A 16,726-nucleotide genomic window follows, 5' to 3' on the forward strand; every position below is an offset into this window, starting at 1 on the left:
AAGGGGGGCTGGGCTGTCTGAACAGAAGTTGTGTCCTATGTCTCCCTTCTTCTGAGAACCATCCTTTCCCTTCCACCTGGGGGGAGCCATCCTGGAAGACTGATGCCATCCCTTTGCCCCATCGATAATTAGACATGGGCATCTGCTAGCCCACCAGCGTCCTCTCCCAGGAGTTTAGAACTGGGGCTCAGAGGTGCCAGGCTTGCTTGTACTGACAGGCCGTTGGAGGGGCCACGTCTTCACTGTCTGGGTGGGAGGACTGAGAAACAAAAGAAGCCCAGCTGCCAGACAAGAGGAAAAGGAAGTGGCAACTTACGGAGGGAAGTAGATGCCAAGGGCTGAGCATTCTGATGGGACTTGCATCCTGGTTCCCCCGATCCTGGTGTCAGCCACATCCCCACCCGCTGCCAGCTCTCTGCAACACCCTGGATCCGAATATCCCCTCCCTCTCCCTTAAGGAAGCTCAAGTTGCACTTCTATTGCCTGTCATTAAAAGCATTCTGGGAGTGCCTGGGTGGCTCAGCCGGTGAAGCGACGGACTCTTGGTTACGGCTCAGGTCGCGATCTCAGAGTCCTGGGATCAAGCCCTGCATTAGACTCCATGCTCAGCAGGGAGCCTGCTTGAGGATTCTCTCTCCCTCTTCCTCTGCCCCTCCCCTCCTCTAAAATACATAAATATATCTTTAAAAAAAATAGCCTTCTGATACTCATCCTAAAAAAACAGCCACAACCCTAATGTGCTGACATGTACCACAGCAGCATGGTTAAATGGGGGGGGGTGTTCGTTCAGGTGTCAGGGTGTCAGTTTTCCTCGAACAAATCCGAGCTCTGCCTCTTCCTAACTCTGTGACATGCACAACTACTTGACCTCTGTGTGTCGGTTTCGCACCTGTAAAAGGAAAGATGAACAGCATCTGCATCGTGTAGGGTGAGAAAGAAAGAAGTTAGACCAGGTAGAGCACAGTCCCTGGCATGTAAAAATCACTCAATAAAGTTTGGCTGTTATTCATGGTAGGAGACGGCAGGAGTGTCTGGGAGAAATTTAAACATCTCTTTAAAGATCGAAGAAGCAAACCAAGGGAGCTAACTTCCCACAAACACACTCTCTAGCCACGGGTCATAGTCCCAGCTTGTTAGATGGGCTATGCCAAATGCTCAGCCACCATTCCAGTACTTGGCTGCCACCACAGAGGAGGGATAACAAGGACTTCCTCTAGGAAAATTGAGCTTTGCTATAAAGCTTGTGTTGGGGTATAAGGCTAATACCCACCTCAGACACTGCCATTGTTAAAATATGAAATCTGAGTGTCAACATATACAGAGAGTAGATGATGGGACCTGCATGTGCTTTAGTCTGGGTGCAGAATCTAGGGATTCTGAGGCACCTGGGTGGCGCAGTCGTTAAGCATCTGCCTTCGGCTCAGGGCGTGATCCCGGAATTATGGGATCGAGCCCCACATCAGGCTCCTCCGCTATGAGCCTGCTTCTTCCGCTCCCACTCCCCCTGCTTGTGTTCCCTCTCTCGCTGGCTGTCTCTCTCTCTCTCAAATAAATAAATAAAATCTTTAAAAAAAAAGAATCTAGGGATTCTTTCTGATGAAATTTTCTCATAGTATCCATACATAGGCAAACACACACTAAATAGAACAAAGAAAAACCAAGGGATAAAAATGTTAAGCAACACATGCCTATAAGGAATCATGATTACTGTCATAAAACAGCAATATCTGGAGGGATCATTAGGAGGTCTGAAAACCTATGTTGGTTGATTACTTGGTCATCCTTTGGCTTACTAGCAGCTACTATGTTTATCTAATAGACAATTAACACAGTAACATGGTTAACTTAGCTTACTTTCACTTTTAGTGATCTAATTTTGGAAAGAGTTGAAAAGGTGTGGAAGTAAAGAATTAAAGATCAACAGTGGTTTAAAAAAAACCAAGAAATTATATTTTTAAAAAGAATAAGAGGAAAAAAACCAGAAGAGTCAAACCTCCCTGGCACGGCCTCCTGGCCAACCCATTTTTACTTTTTTTTTTTTTAAGATTTTATGTATTTATTTGAGAGAGAGACAGACAGCGTGTGTGAGTACAAGGAGGGGAAGAGGGGCAGAGGGAGAGGGAGAGGCAGGCGCCCCGCTGAGCAGGGAGCCTCAATGTGGGGCTCGATCCCAGGACCCTGAGATCATGACCTGAGCCAAAGGCACCCGCTTAACCAACTGAGCCACCCAGGCGCCCCTCATTTTTACTTTATATTCCTTAAATAATGTACATTCAGATCTCCCTTCCTGAAAAGTGAGCTCTAGACCGGGATCCAAGCCTGGGCCCTCTGTCTTTCACATTGGTCTCACCCCTGTGCCAGACCCACACTAGGACTCAACTGTTTACACTGTCCATTGAAAGATAAAACGAATCAGAAAGACCTAAAGGGGAAAGACCAGAGGAAAGAGGACTGTCGTCTGAAAGTTGGACTTGAAGTCTGCCGAATTGGAGCAGCACTAGAGGACCTCACAGATGAGGTACGTAGGCATTGATGGTTAGGGTGAAAGTCTCTGGGAAGTTTTTAACTGTTATGTTAAATCTGGTTATACTTTGCTTCAGTGATACTAAACTTTGCACAGAGAAACTTCTTTGGTGAGTGATGCCTCTTCCACTCCTCCGTGAGCAAATTTGCGCTGCTTAACACACTACTACAAGAATCTTGGAATATTTTTCTTACACCTTACATCCATTAGAGGCAGTCAGAATCCATTTCATAGATGTTGCTTTCCAGGAAAGCATGATGAATTCTTTAAACACTCATTACTAACCAGAGCAAAACTAAAAACTTTTCTGCTAAGACTCATTATCTGTCTCCAGAATATTCAGACAACCTCATTTCCTCCTCCCTTCTCTTACTCATCCCCATCCAGCCATTCCCATCAAGGTCCTGGGAATACACCTGAGGCCTCCATATCAGACTGCTCTTTACCAGGATGCCTTCCTTTTTGTCTAATTTAGGAATTAATTACATATGATTTCAAATTATTCTCTGTTTTACGTAGTCTAGTCAAGCCAAACTGCAGTATCAGCTGGAAGACAATGGAGTACAGTGGTTAAGGGCACAGCTGCTAGAGTCGGGAGCCTGGGTGTGAACCCCGGTCTTGCCACTGAACAGCTAGGTGTCCTCAAGCAAATTATTTAGCCTCTCTGTGCTTCACATTCCTCATCTGTAAATAAGGATGAAGATGGTAACAGGAGCTAACAGTAAGCTTACCAAGTAGGGTTGTTAGGAGAATAAAAAGAATTACAATGTGTGAGGTAGTCAGAAGAGCTCATGGGCTAGAACACTGTGGAAACTTTCATGCTTCTTAGTTATCTCCCACAGAGCTCAGCACCCAGATGAATACATGGTTTTATAAATACACATTCATTCTTATAACTTTTTCTTGCATATATAGTACAAGTGTAATGGGTAATAATTAGAAAACACATATAAGATATAGAAAAAATACAATAAAATAAAAGCACATGTCAATTATACTCAAATTAAAACAAAACACACCAGCAATGCCACTGCCCTGAGTTAATACTATCAGTATTTTCATATATTCTATTCGCTGATTAAACAGCATTTACTGGGGCGCTTGGGTGGCTCAGTCGGTTGAGTGTCCAACTCAGTTTTGGCTCAGATCATGATCTCAGGGTCCTGGTATCGAGCCCCATGTTGGGCTCTGTGCTCAGTGCAGTCTGCTTCGGATTCTCTTCCTCTTCCTCTTATTCATTCATTCTCTTTCTCTCAAATAAATAAAGAAAGAAAATCTTTTTTAAAAACCCCAGCATTTACTGAGCACCTAACATGTAACAAGCTTCATGCTCTTGCAGGCTATGGTGTTGAGCCAAAGAGACACAGCTCCTGCCTCACAGAGTCTGGTGTGGGGAGACACACTTTCATCAAGAAATGATATAACTATGCAAAGCCACGACTGTGATTATTGCTATAAAGGAGAGGTAAGTGTGTAGTAGGGAGACCTGACCTGGTTGTGAAGGTCTGTCATTGAAGGTTGTGAGGCAGTGATTACTGAGTTGAGAATTAATGCGTAGGAATTAACTCGAAGTCAGAAGGGAAGAGTGTGCACAACAGAAGCACAAGGAATCCAAGCGCCCTGCTATGGGATGGAGTATGGTGGGTGGAAGGGAGTGAAAGGGTCCAAGGTGGCCGCAGCGTACTAGATAAAGCTGGTGGCTTAGGGAGAGGGTACACTTAGCAGAGCTTAGTACCCTTAGTTTAGAAATTATATCTTTTATTCATTTGGCCAATTTTGCCTATGAAGGGCCAAGCATGCACTTCTTTTACATAAATTAGATTTACACCATACACTGTTTTTATTAGGAACATTTTTTGAACAGTAAGTATACAGTAATTTAACCTATCTCTTATTGTTGAAAATACAGTTTCCTATTTTCCACTATTATGAACTATGCTGTGACAGATGTTTTTGTATATAGACATTTGTCCAAATATTCAACACAAATTTCTACAAGTGGAATCGCTGGTTCTGCAAATTTGTTAGCATGTTTTACTCATAATCTTGTCTGGAAAGTTAGCACATTCAACTGTCAAGATCTGATGCTATGTGATGCTATGGTCTTTTGAGGTTGATACTACTGTTACATTTGGGGGCATTTCTGGTGACATTCAGAAAACTGCTCTCGTTTTCTTCAGTGTGTGAGAAAGTCTCTCCTATTTCTGATTCTTCCTAGTGCTTCCCACAATTTCAGATCACTCAGTACTGACTGCCAATGAAGTGCCTTTAACTACAGCTCTAGAAGCCTGACTGACCTACTCCCTGGCTACGCAGGAGAGGAAAGGCTTTTTTATCTGTGTCTGAAGAAGCTTCCACTGGACTTGAGCCACACAGGAAGAGAAGTCAGGCTCTGATATTCCTTTCATCTCCTCTGGCCTCCTACTTCGTCCAGTTCCATTTTCATGCAGTAAATTCACTAACTTTATCAAGGTAAGTGGAGCTCAGATGATTCTATTACAGACCATTTCCATTCTACTGAGTCGACAAATGCCATCTTCTCAAGAGTCTCTCTTCCATGGACCACCTTCAATTTCTACTGGCAAACTGTCCTTTTGCTCTTTCAATGTCCTGTTTATGTCCCCACCCTTAGATTACCTTCTAAGAACCCATTTACTGTGAAAAGTCATAGGTAATTTCTAAGCTTCTATTCACATTTTTCTTTAAGTGTTCCATTTCTTCATTGTATAAAAAAACCTATCCCCAAGGGCAATGGGACACTCTTGCCAAACTATAAAGCCGACAGACTTTGGGTGAAGTTAGGCTTGTACCCGGCATAGCGCTTACGGCACTACATAGGTTATTCCTTTCAATCCTCACGGCAACCCTGTGAGGAGGGTATCATTAGGGTCTCCATTTTACAGATTAGGAAATTGAGGCTTTGCAAGATTGCCACTCATCTAGGGTGACTCAGCTATTGTGTGGGGAGTGGCCCCCACTTCTGCTTGTAAATTGAGGCGATAAAGAAAAGAAAGGCAGGCCAAGAAAAATATAAATCGGGGGAAGGCTGCGAAGGAAACGTGAACTGACAAGCGGCTCCTTCCCTGTCCCCTTCCCGCGGACAGCCAAGTCTCCGGTGTAGCCCGCACGCCTCCTAGCGGCCGCCTCTCTACTCCCCGCGCTTCCGGCCTCGGCAGGGCGTCATTAGCCAGCGCCTTGCAGCGCCACCGATCACGCGCGTGCGTGCGGCGTAAGCCGTCGGGTGAGGGGGCGGGTTTTCCGGCCCTGACCAAAACCCTTTCCGGCAGGAGCCGGAAAACGTCCCAGACGGCATCGCAGGCGGCCTGTGCGTGGACGTGAGTTCTGGGCCGCCGGCCTCCCGGCGTCCGCTGGTCGCCCATGCTGCGGCCCGCGGCCGCCAGCCCCTACTCGGATTGGCGGCGCTAAGGCGCCGGGGCATCGCGCGAAATGTCGTCGGGCCTCCGCGCCGCCGACTTCCCCCGCTGGAAGCGCCACATTTCGGAGGAGCTGAGGCGGCGGGATCGGCTGCAGAGGCAGGCATTCGAAGAGATCATCCTGCAGTGTGAGCGGCGGGCGGGCCCGGGCAGCGGGCGGGCGGGCCCCGCAGCAGCACGCGGCGCCGGCGGGAGCCGGAGGCCGACCCCTGGCGTCGCCCGCGCGCTTTGCGGCGGACCCACAAACCCTACGAGGCGGACGCCCTATGCTTTTTTTTTTGGATCGTACTCTCTTTGACATTAGAGGGCTTTCTTTACAATATTGTGTGTTCTTCGTGGTCAGGCACCGTTCGTGCTTGTAATCCCAGCATCAATGCTTGTGTATTTGAATAGGCTCCAGAAACGTCCCGTTTTGGGCCTCGCGTTATTGAAACGGTCACTGACTTTAAAGCATTAACTCGCGTAATTAACATTGTTCTCTTAGTATAATGAAATGTTCAGCCGTTGATTCCTCAGACCTCTCGTTTTTACTCCAGCTTGGTGTTCTTTAACTGGTACGCATTTTGAGCCCTACTCTTGGTTGGGACATCGTTACTGAAACTTCAGTATGAAAGAGGTTTTCATCTCTCCCCACCCCTGTCTGCGGTTTGAGTACAAAAATGTTCGTACCCTTAGATGAGTCCTCGTGAGCATTTCCTTTCCCCTTCCCCAATTTTACATAACTGGTGAATGACACATTTGTGGGGAGAAATGGGCACTCTTCGGTCCTAGGGTTCCCTCTACCCCCTTGAAGTAAGCCTGACAAAAGTCTGGAGTTAATGTTGATGATGAGATTGAAAGTAATAGTCGCCTGTTAATGAATTCTGACCGTGCTCAATCAGTGGTTCCCAAACTGATGTGCACATTAGTATCACCTGGATCTTTTAAACATTAGAAAGCCCATACCAATTAAGTTGCAGTATATAAGGGGGAGACTTGGTAATGAGTGTTTTTTGATGTTCCCCAGATATTTCTAATGTGCAGAGTGGTTTGAGTGCTTTGGTAAATATGCGGCATGTGTTATTTCACTTTATCTTCTCGAAAATTCTATGAAGCGGTCCTTTCGCCTTTTTTACACATGAAGAAACTAATGCTGAGAGAGATTCAGAAACTTCTTTGGCGAGGCATAGCAGATGCATGTTGGAGCCTGGATTTGAACACAGACTTCATGGCTCCTAACTTTTGCATTTTGTTTTTCTCACGGGGTTCCAAAGAAATGATCCTTCCTTACTTTCACTGAAGCCACCCTCTTTAAGAAAGATGGGAAGAGAAGGGAGATGATGTGGCTGTTGTGCTAATTCCTTGTACTCTAAGAGATCCTCACAGCCCAAAGCCCAGAAAGCCTTTCCCACGTGAGTTATGTAAATTCAGGTGGTCAGTTGTTTATTGAATGCTTTGTCTTAGAAGCTAAAATACACTTAAAGTCACATTGGGCTGGAAGTCTGACTCCACACCTTATTGATCTTTTCACTTACTTTTCTGAGTCTGGTTTGCTGCGTCTATAAAAGGGATGAAGCTTGCCCTGCCTGCTTCATAAAAACTGTGTGTATAAATCCTTTGAAAGCCATCTACAAAATAGTCTATAAACAGAAGTTGCTGTAATTGCATTGTCAGTGGTTGAATGATTTTTCTACATTGAAAAATGGTCATTTTGATGGGAGAGGGGAGGATGTAGGAGAAAAGTCAGAAGAAGATCATCCTGGAGAGGGAATATGTCATTAAATAGCTGTGATGAATAGTGCATCCCCGAGGGGCTGGGATCCCGGACTGATATGAAAGGGGATTAGGGGGCTGGAGAGCAAGACAACCTTCGCCTATTCACCTTTTTTCTTTAGGTCAGCGATTGACATTTGGGGGTTCACTTCCGTTTTGCCTGTGGAACACCTTCCCTCCTGTCCTCTTGCCTTCCCAGGCAAGTCAAGTTCAGCCCCTGCCTCTGAACCTAAAGAGAAAGATGAAAAGAGACTGTAAGGACAGGTGGCAGCTTCCCTTCACCTGGATCCCTCTCTTTAGTGAGAGGAACTATTAGGAAGGGTCCCTCTTGAATACCTCCTGTTTTTTGAAAGACCTAATATCACAGGGCACCCAGCTCTGGTGTGACATTTTGAAGATCTTATTAGAGCCCTTTGACGTGAGTGAACACCCAGGGTTGGAGCCATACTTCCCTGTTCTGCTAAACCGACTGATTAAATTAATGTAAGTCAAGAATATTTGTTTTTGCCCAGGAGTTCCATTTCCGTATATAAAAGAGAAATGGGACTCCAGACTCTCTTTAAGAAGAAAGAAAAGCCCTTCCAACATCGATATTCACTAGCATAAACCCTATCAAAATTTTGTTCTAGAGCAGTTCTAATCTCAGACTTTTAGGATTTACTACAATCCCCATCAAATGTAACTATTCAGCAAGCTTCCCATGATCAATCTCTTGTTTTGCTTAGTGGCCCCTCCCACTTTGCCAGTCCCTGTGTAACTGTCATTCCTAACTACTTGTCCTTTGAATTCCTGCATCATGTTTCCTGTCACGTTTGTTGCTTTCAGAAAAAAAATTCATTTTCTTTCTTAGGTTCTCTGCTCTTGTGTTCTTTGACGTGTTAGCATCTCCAGCCAGTCACCTGGGCAAGGAACTTCAGAATAATCTTTGACTTCTTATTAGTAAATGTCTGTTTATGTCACTGCTTGCTTTTAAAATCTGTTATTTTACCATTGTCAGTAAGAAAAGGTCTGAAGTTTTCATTCTGCTCATTCATGTGTTGGTTCCAACTTTCATTTCTGTCCACTTGCCAGATAACTGCTACCTCTCCTGCCTGGACTCTGTCATCTTCACCTGTAAAACCATCCAAGCATATGAGTAAAGATCACTCTTGTCCTTTTTATACTTGACCCTCTCCTATACTTGAGCTCCTTGAGGTCAAGGACACTCATTCATGTTTGTATCTCTAGTGCCTTGATTTAACATTAAATTTTCTAAGTGTAATAATGAGGTAAAGCTCTTTCGCATTACTTAGAGGTACATGACATTTCATTTTTCCATTGTGCTTGGTTTTTTTTGTTTTGTTCTGTTTTTTGACTCCTGAGATAGGTAAGTGGGGGACATTCTTTAGGCATGTTTCCACAGGTTCCTTTGGCTGGGCCGATTGTGCTTAGGCTAAGAAGCATTGAAGGAGTGTATGTTCCTGGGTTTTGGACAGTTGCTACGATTGCTGTCAAAGTGCAGCACCGTTAACTTTGACAGCTGATGAAAGTGAAACCTACCCAGCTCTTCCCTGTTCGGGGTTGTTTGGTTTGTTTTTTGTTTTTTTTTTTGTCCAAATATTTATCAGGTATTAAATAGTAATAAGGTATACATTGGTTGTAATAAATAATTTTTTTCTTTTCCTTTTTAATAGATAACAAGTTGCTAGAAAAGTCAGATCTTCATTCAGTGCTGGCCCATAAGCTACAAGCTGAAAAGCATGACATCCCCAACAGGCATGAGATAAGGTATTTTGAAACTATCCTGTGTTGCTTGTGTCTCTTCAGTTGAAACGGGTCTCAGTTCAGCTGTCACTTCTCTAATTGAGAGGTACTGTTTCTGTGCTCCAGTTTTTGTCAGTTGCTTTCAGATAAGAACTTGTAAAGCCAAGTAATTAAAATCCTCTCTTTGAGGGTATGTGCCCACCCAAAAGGGTGATCAGTAGGTGCCGTAAGCCTGAGAAGTCACTCAAGGTGGGTAACCGGGCCAATTCCTCCTTCAGCCTACTGGGTTCACTTTTTCAAAATAATCACACAAGTAAGCATTCTTGAACAGATTTACAGAGATCTTGTTAATACAGGATTGACTGGTGCATAAACATAAAGTGCTTTTTATACAACACAGGTCTATTTGATCCTTTTTAAGTTCATTGGTTTTCAACATATTTTAATAGAGTGTGCAATTAAGTTAGCAGGTTGTAGCAAGCTTTGTTTTTTCTTAAAGATTAGGAAATACCTGCACTGTAATAGAAAGGTTAAGTACTGTTTCCTTAAATACGCACATATGTGTTCATGATGGGGATTTTGATGTGTTTGTGTGGGTCGTTCATGTGAACTGTTTTTTTAAGTTTTTTTTTAAGGTTTTTTTCTTACTCATTTGTGAGAGAGAGTGTGCGCGCAGGCGTGCACGAACGGGGAGGGGCAGAGGGAGAGGGAGAAGCAGGCTCCTCACGGAGCAGGGAGCGTATTGCAGGTCTCGATCCCAGGACCCTGGGATCATGACCCTCATGAGGTGAAGGCAGACACCTAACTGGCTGTGAGCCACCCATGCGTCCTGTAAACTGTATTTCTTTTTGGTCCAAAAAAAAGGTCCAAAAAAATCCAAAAGTCAGACTTCATCAAAAACAGTTTAAAGAGAATCATTCTGTAGTCTTACTGTCTTTTTCCAGATGTTTATCCTGTTCGCATATTGAATTGAGGGTCCACACAGGAACAGTCCCCGTTACTGCTGTAGATCTACATACTTTTTTGCATATCAGCTAACATTTAGCGGCTGTCAAAACAAGTTGGTAGTAATTTAAGGGTTTTTTAAAACCAGAAATGTGAGGTATAGCAGAATTTATTTCTCTCTGTAGCTTAATCTGTTATATAACTGCCTGCCATCCGTGTTTCCTCATCTGGTCTCATGGCAGACCAGAATGGGAAAGAGGAACAGATGGCCCAGCCCAGGTTTTGTCCTTGCTTAATAATAAATTCAAGAGATCCTTCCTGGCTGTGGCCCTGGGAGGCCTACCGTAGTATTTAAAATATTAGTTGCAGTGTTCTGCTCAGTTTTAGGTGTAGAAAATGCCATTTTACCTTTTTCATCTAAATTATTCAGTCAACTGAAAACTTGAAATATTTTATTTCTATCTAGTTAGACTCTTGGTGATGATATTTCTCTATCCTTTATTGGTCAGTCAAGCTCATTTGCTTGGAAAGGTCCTATAACTAATACAAGAATTCTTTTGACTGAATATCACTGGAATGGTAATTTAATTGGAGGTCCTTTTTTTCTTAAAAACTTGAGCCCCCAATCAGGCCTCTCCTCCTGACTGCCTTGTTTCTATTAATGGTGTCCTTATTTTCCACAAGTCATCCATGATTCCTTTTTCCCCTCAGTGTCCTGCCCTTCCTTGTTGGTAGTCACTCACTCAAGCATGTTCATTCTTCACTCGCACACTCCTGTGCATCTGTCCCTTAGTCCAGTGGGGGAGACCAGCTCAGTGGGGTGTTTGGTGGTGCCATCAGGGTATTTACAGAAGACGGGCCTGGTGGTTTCCTTCTCCCGTCTGTTTCTCCTTAAGTTCTGTCTGTCTCATCCTAGTTATTCTTAAAACACTACAGTCTGTGATTCAAAAGCTTTATCTAGATCAATTATCTGAGTCTCTTCTGAAGTGTTTTAATCCCTTTGCTTTCTGCATAGATTACAGCACAGAAATAGTAGATTCCAGTCATTTTCTATGTGTGCTTCCTAGATGGCAGCATCTGACAAATTGTTAGAAATGCAGAATCTTGGGCCCCACACCAGAGCTACCATTTCAGAAAGTGGTGGGGGCGTAAGGACCCTGACCTGTAATTAGGGGATCCTGAGAACCACTGCTTTAGACTGTGGCTGCTCCGGAGTCCTTGTCCATCCGCAGCACCAGGCATGCAGTGAGTGACCTGATGCTAGCTTTTTAGAGAAGGGACTGGTTTTACATTTGCATATTTCACAGTGCTTTGCATTAACGTAAGAGGATTTGATAAAAATAATTTCTAGTCTTTCTGCCTTATTTAGGATGGCTTCTTGTGCAGTGTGTTCCACTTTCTAATCTCTTGGCTCCTCCTTCATGGGCGAAGATTGGGGAAGTATTAGGTTGCCTCAGAGGATGAGGTATTAGGATATGCTTAGAACGTGCCTTAAAAATACCTTTAGACATCAAGGTGAAGTAAGGGGGGAGTGTCACACTGTTCCCTTTCCTTTCTTGTTTATGATAGGGCCTAGGGAAGGGGCCATTCTCCCCCTCCCTTCGGGTGCTGGTGTCCTACTTTTCCAGCGTATTCCTCTTCTCCATCCTGTGCTTTCCCTGGGTGGTGGTTTAAATGTCTGTCATCGGAGGGTTCTCCTCTATAGCTGCAGCCAAAACCCTGGTCCTGAACTGAAAACGTACAGTTCGGTCACCTGCTACTTCTGACATGGATGCAAACCCCTGCCAAGTCTCCAAAACGACATCGACTCTTGAGGGCACTTGAGCTCAGGTCTGTGGCTTCAGATATGTCTGTTTGCTGACCGCTTCTACTTGTCCGCCTCCAGCTTGGACCTCTGTACTTGATGGGCAGACTCTGGCACCCGGTTTCCACTCCACACACCGCCTTGGGTGCCCACAATGCACTCTTCAGGCCTCCTCTCAAACCCTAGGCCTTCCCATCTCCGTAGGTGGCACCTGCATTTTTCTCAGTTGCTCAGGCCCAAAGCCTTGGAGTCCTCATCGATGCCTGCCTTTCTCTTAGACTCCACAGATAGCTCAGAAGGCAAATCCTTTGGGCTCTCTCTTCAGACTGGATCTAGGATCTGACCACATCTCACTGCCTCTACTCTACCACCTTGAGCTGAGCTGGACTTTGTAACAGCCCACTAACTGGTCTGCCTATTTCTACCCCTGCCCCCCTGCAGTCTGCTCTCCCCCCAGCAACCATAGCAATCCTTTTAAAACCTAAGTTATTCCTCTGCTCTACCTCTGCTCTGCCACTACCGTGGCTTCCAGTCACGGTCCCTAGAGGAGCCTGGGAGGCTCTGCATGCCCCCCCCACCTCCTCCCTGACCATTTTCTCCACCCTCCTGCACGTGGGGCTCCACTCATACTTTCTCCCGAGGACATCAGCTGTGCTGCCGCCTCCAGGCCTTTCTGACATGACGTTCCCTCTGCGCCTGAGCGCATAGCCTCCAGGGGCCACGCTTTTTTCCAGTCTGCAGTGATGTCGTCCTCTCAGAGAAGCCTTCTCTGAGTGCCCTCCACAGAGGCCTTGCTCTATCCCCACCTTTACCCTGCTTTGTTTCTCTTCACGGCGCGTCTGACCGCTGGACCTCATGTATTTACTTATTCGTTGTCTGTCTGCTCTTAACTGTTTATCGGTCGCCTGAGAGCAAAGCTTTGTGTTCACTGCCTTCTCCCTGGGTCCAAGGTCAGTGCCTGGCACATAGTTGGCACTCAAACATTTGTCGAGGGACTGGACCTTGTTGTCTCCTCCATGTTTACCTAAACCTCATCTGGAATCCATGCTTTGTTTCCGACACGACCCATGGTTTAGGTGTGGTTGTTTATTTTACCACGTGTCTCATGTTTCCTACTTTCTACTTCAGGTTTATAGTGGCTTAGAACCACATTGGCCCAGAGAAACAGAGCTGCTTGGTTGTATTGTCGCGTACAGGTTCAAAATTCTGAGGTTCCTGTTTCACTGCCCGACTGAAGAGGTTTGGGGTCTGATTGTTTTTTTTCTCCTTTCCTCTCTTTTTTGCCCGTTCCTTCATCTGCCTGGTTTGGGGACTTAGTCCCGGACACGATGGTGCCTGGAATGATAGTCAACAACAAGAAATGGCCCAGCTGAGGATTAAACACCAAGAAGAGCTGACTGAACTACATAAGAAGCGTGGGGAGGTACTGGTAGCCGCTCCTCGTCTGTGCTCTGTTTGTGGGCCCCGCTTGCGCTAGAATTTGCAGCCGTTCTGGGTACATGTGGCATTGCCTTCTCTCTGGGAATGCAGCATTAGGAAAGCTTGAGGGCTTTCCCTCCATCAGCAAGAGGGCAAGCCACTGAGGTTACTGCTGGTCACCACACTCCCAGGTGGCATGAAAGGTACAAATGGAGAAACTTCAAAGGAAAGAAACCTGCTGCCTGTTCCAGAGAAGGTCTCACTAGTACCTTCCTAGAGTGTGTGAGAGTGAACCCTACAATTTTCTGAAAAATTCATTAGAAAGAATGAAAAAAAATCCTGGGTGGTGATTTGATGGCAAATTTTAAGAAAATGCAGTTTCTCATCAATACAGCTGAACTGATCATTTAATCAGCCGAAGAGTATGAAAAGTGGCTGGGGTCAGGGGACAGACGGCTCCTCAGTGGGAACCTGGCAGTGACCTGTAGCATTACCCATCATTCCCATGAGCATCCCCATCAGCCCTCCTGCGCCTTGCTGCCACCCAGCTTGTTTCTTCCTTGTGTCTTGGCCCAACCCTACAGGGAACCTTTTCTTTCTTCATGATAAAACAGCCCACTGTTGTTTAGTTTCCTGCTGAGGTCCTGAAGTCTCTCACTGATGCAGGTGTTCTTCTTTCCCCCCCTAGTTAGCTCACTGGGTGATTGAGCTGAAAAACCAAATGCAGCAGAAGGACAGGGAGATGCAGATGAATGAAGCAAAGTGAGTAGAGACGACACCTCCTCCAGGGCTGGTCATGGGGTTGCACTTTCTGATTGCTGTACTCTCGTGGGCGGGGCCAGTGGTGATCGCTGGTAAATGGTCGCCACCCGGGACTCAGCAAGCGTGTCATTTCTGTGCGTGTGCAGCCTAGGATATTTTTCTACCTTCTCTAAGGATGGCAAAGGCAAGGACAGTGCCCTCAGTCTTCCAGGTTCCCAGCAAGCCCCTGGGAAGTACCCTTGGCCCTTGTGAGTGTCCCTGAAGCATTCATGGCTCTCGCTGTGACCACTGCATAGGAGAGCTGGCATCTTCTGTGGTGGAGATGGGGTCAGGGTATATGAGTGTGTGGGCCTTGGGAATAGGGATGAGTTTGTCGGCAGGATAATTCTTGATCAGGGAGAAGCCTGGGATTCCAAATCCTAGGACCTTTGAGCTGGAGGGGAGCCCGGGTTTTATCTATGCCTTTTTCCTTTGCTCTGTAGACAGGGGTCTCTAAAGGCATAGAAAGGTATCTTTGCTCATTGAGTGATAGAACCAACGGAATGTGCAGAATTTCTAGTCTCCTTTTAAGCCCCTGTTGGTTCTCTATTTAGGCATCAAAAGTTCCTTCTTCAAATCCTGCTTTTCAAGTCATTCATCGCCTGGATGAATTTTACCCTAGGTATTTCCCCTCCTGATGGGCTTGTCCTGTAAACCACTGGGGCTGGGCTTGGCTAAATGAGATGTTTGTAAAAGTGAAGAGTCCTCCATGGCACCTGGTGTGATGGCAGAAGTTATTGTAGGGGGCCCACGCTCATAGAGCTCTAGCATCCGGCCAGGTGTCCTGGCTCCTCACGGGGCTCCGGAGTGGCCCCATTCCTCTTCTCCACATCCTGCTTTCAGAATTGCAGAATGCTTGCAGACCATCTCTGACCTGGAGACAGAGTGCCAAGAACTACGCAGTAAGCTGCAGGACCTCGAAAGAGCCAACCAGACCCTGAAGGATGAGTATGATGCCCTGCAGATCACGTTTACTGCCTTGGAGGAGAAGCTGAGGAAAACTACTGAAGAGAACCAGGAGTTGGTCACAAGGTGGATGGCCGAGAAAGCCCAGGAAGCCAATCGCCTAAATGCAGAGAATGAAAAAGATTCAAGGTGAGACATCAGCCCCACAGGTACTGGTTTCCATTTTTAGTAAAGTAGAGCCTGGTTCTCTGAAAAGACGAACCAAACCTGGCAGCTCTGATGAGGGGGGATGGGATGAGCCGGCTGGAAAACACTCGGAAAATCCGAAATCACAGTGGTGCATGTAAAAGAGATTGGAGTTTGGAAGAACACTTACGGCTGAATGGAGGATTACCTCCCATAAAGGTTTTGGCCCATACAATTTTCGCCAGTGAATTCTTTCAGTGTTTCAAGAAGAGCTAATTCTTGAACAATAGAAGGTAAACCGGAATTAGAAGATTGGAATTTCCCCATTCCTTTTTTCTCTTTTTTTTTTTTTTTAGATTTTATTTATTTATTTGGCAGAGAGAGACAGCCAGCGAGAGAGGGAACACAAGCAGGGGGAGTGGAAGAGGAAGAAGCAGGCTTCCAGTAGAGCAGGGAGCCAGATGCAGGGTTCGATCGCAGGACTCTGGGATCACGCCCTGAGCCAAAGGCAGACACTTAACGACTGAGCCACCCAGGTGCCCCGAAATTTCCCCATTCCTAATTTATAAAACAGTCTGGACCCATACCAAGGCTCTTGCTAGTATACAAGACGACTACAGTCTAATCTCACGTGAATATAGATGTGAAATTCCTAAGTCAGATTGAATGGTACCTTTTTTTTTTTTTTTTTTTTTTTTTTTAAGGGGGAGCACCTGTGTGTGCACAAGGGATGGGGGTGGGAGAGCAGAGGGAGAGAGAGAATCTTAGGCTCCACACTCAGTGCAGAGACTAATACAGGGCTCCATGACACAACCCTGAGATCATGACCTGAGTCAAAATCAAGAGTCAGATGCTTAACTGACTGAACCACCCAGGCGCCCCAGTACCTTTTTTTTTTTTTTTTAATTCACTGCAATCCTACTAGGATTTATCTCAGGAATTAAAAGATGGTGTATCTGGGGCGCCTGGGTGGCACAGTGGTTAAGCGTCTGCCTTCGGCTCAGGGCGTGATCCCGGCGTTATGGGATCGAGCCCCACATCAGGCTCTTCTGCTGTGAGCCTGCTTCTTCCTCTCCCACTGCCCCTGCTTGTGTTCCCTCTCTTGCTGGCTGTCTCTGTCTCTGTCGAATAAATAAATAAAATCTTAAAAAAAAAAAAAAAAGATGGTGTATCTGGAAATCAATTAAATCTATCACTTTGGATGATAAACTA

General features: G+C 45.6%; 1 protein-coding gene across 6 annotated transcripts in view; it reads left to right on the forward strand.

Annotated features, from left to right (window-relative positions):
• The first annotated feature begins 5,799 nt into the window (after positions 1-5,799).
• The window catches only part of ATG16L1 (autophagy related 16 like 1), a 37,526-nt gene continuing 26,599 nt past the window's right edge, over positions 5,800-16,726 (forward strand). For 3 of the 6 annotated variants that reach the window (XM_034655417.1, XM_034655418.1, XM_034655420.1), the window contains exons 1-5: positions 5,801-6,086; positions 9,384-9,477; positions 13,520-13,625; positions 14,310-14,383; positions 15,266-15,517. In XM_034655417.1, the coding sequence (XP_034511308.1) occupies positions 5,972-6,086; positions 9,384-9,477; positions 13,520-13,625; positions 14,310-14,383; positions 15,266-15,517 (641 nt within the window). In that variant the 5' untranslated portion in view covers positions 5,801-5,971. Of the gene's footprint in view, positions 6,087-6,152; positions 9,278-9,383; positions 9,478-13,519; positions 13,626-14,309; positions 14,384-15,265; positions 15,518-16,726 lie in introns of those variants that run through there. The other 3 variants (XM_034655422.1, XM_034655419.1, XM_034655421.1) reach the window with 2 other exon arrangements.

This window comes from Ailuropoda melanoleuca, chromosome 2 (assembly GCF_002007445.2).
Source record: "Ailuropoda melanoleuca isolate Jingjing chromosome 2, ASM200744v2, whole genome shotgun sequence".
Lineage (NCBI taxonomy): Eukaryota > Metazoa > Chordata > Mammalia > Carnivora > Ursidae > Ailuropoda > Ailuropoda melanoleuca.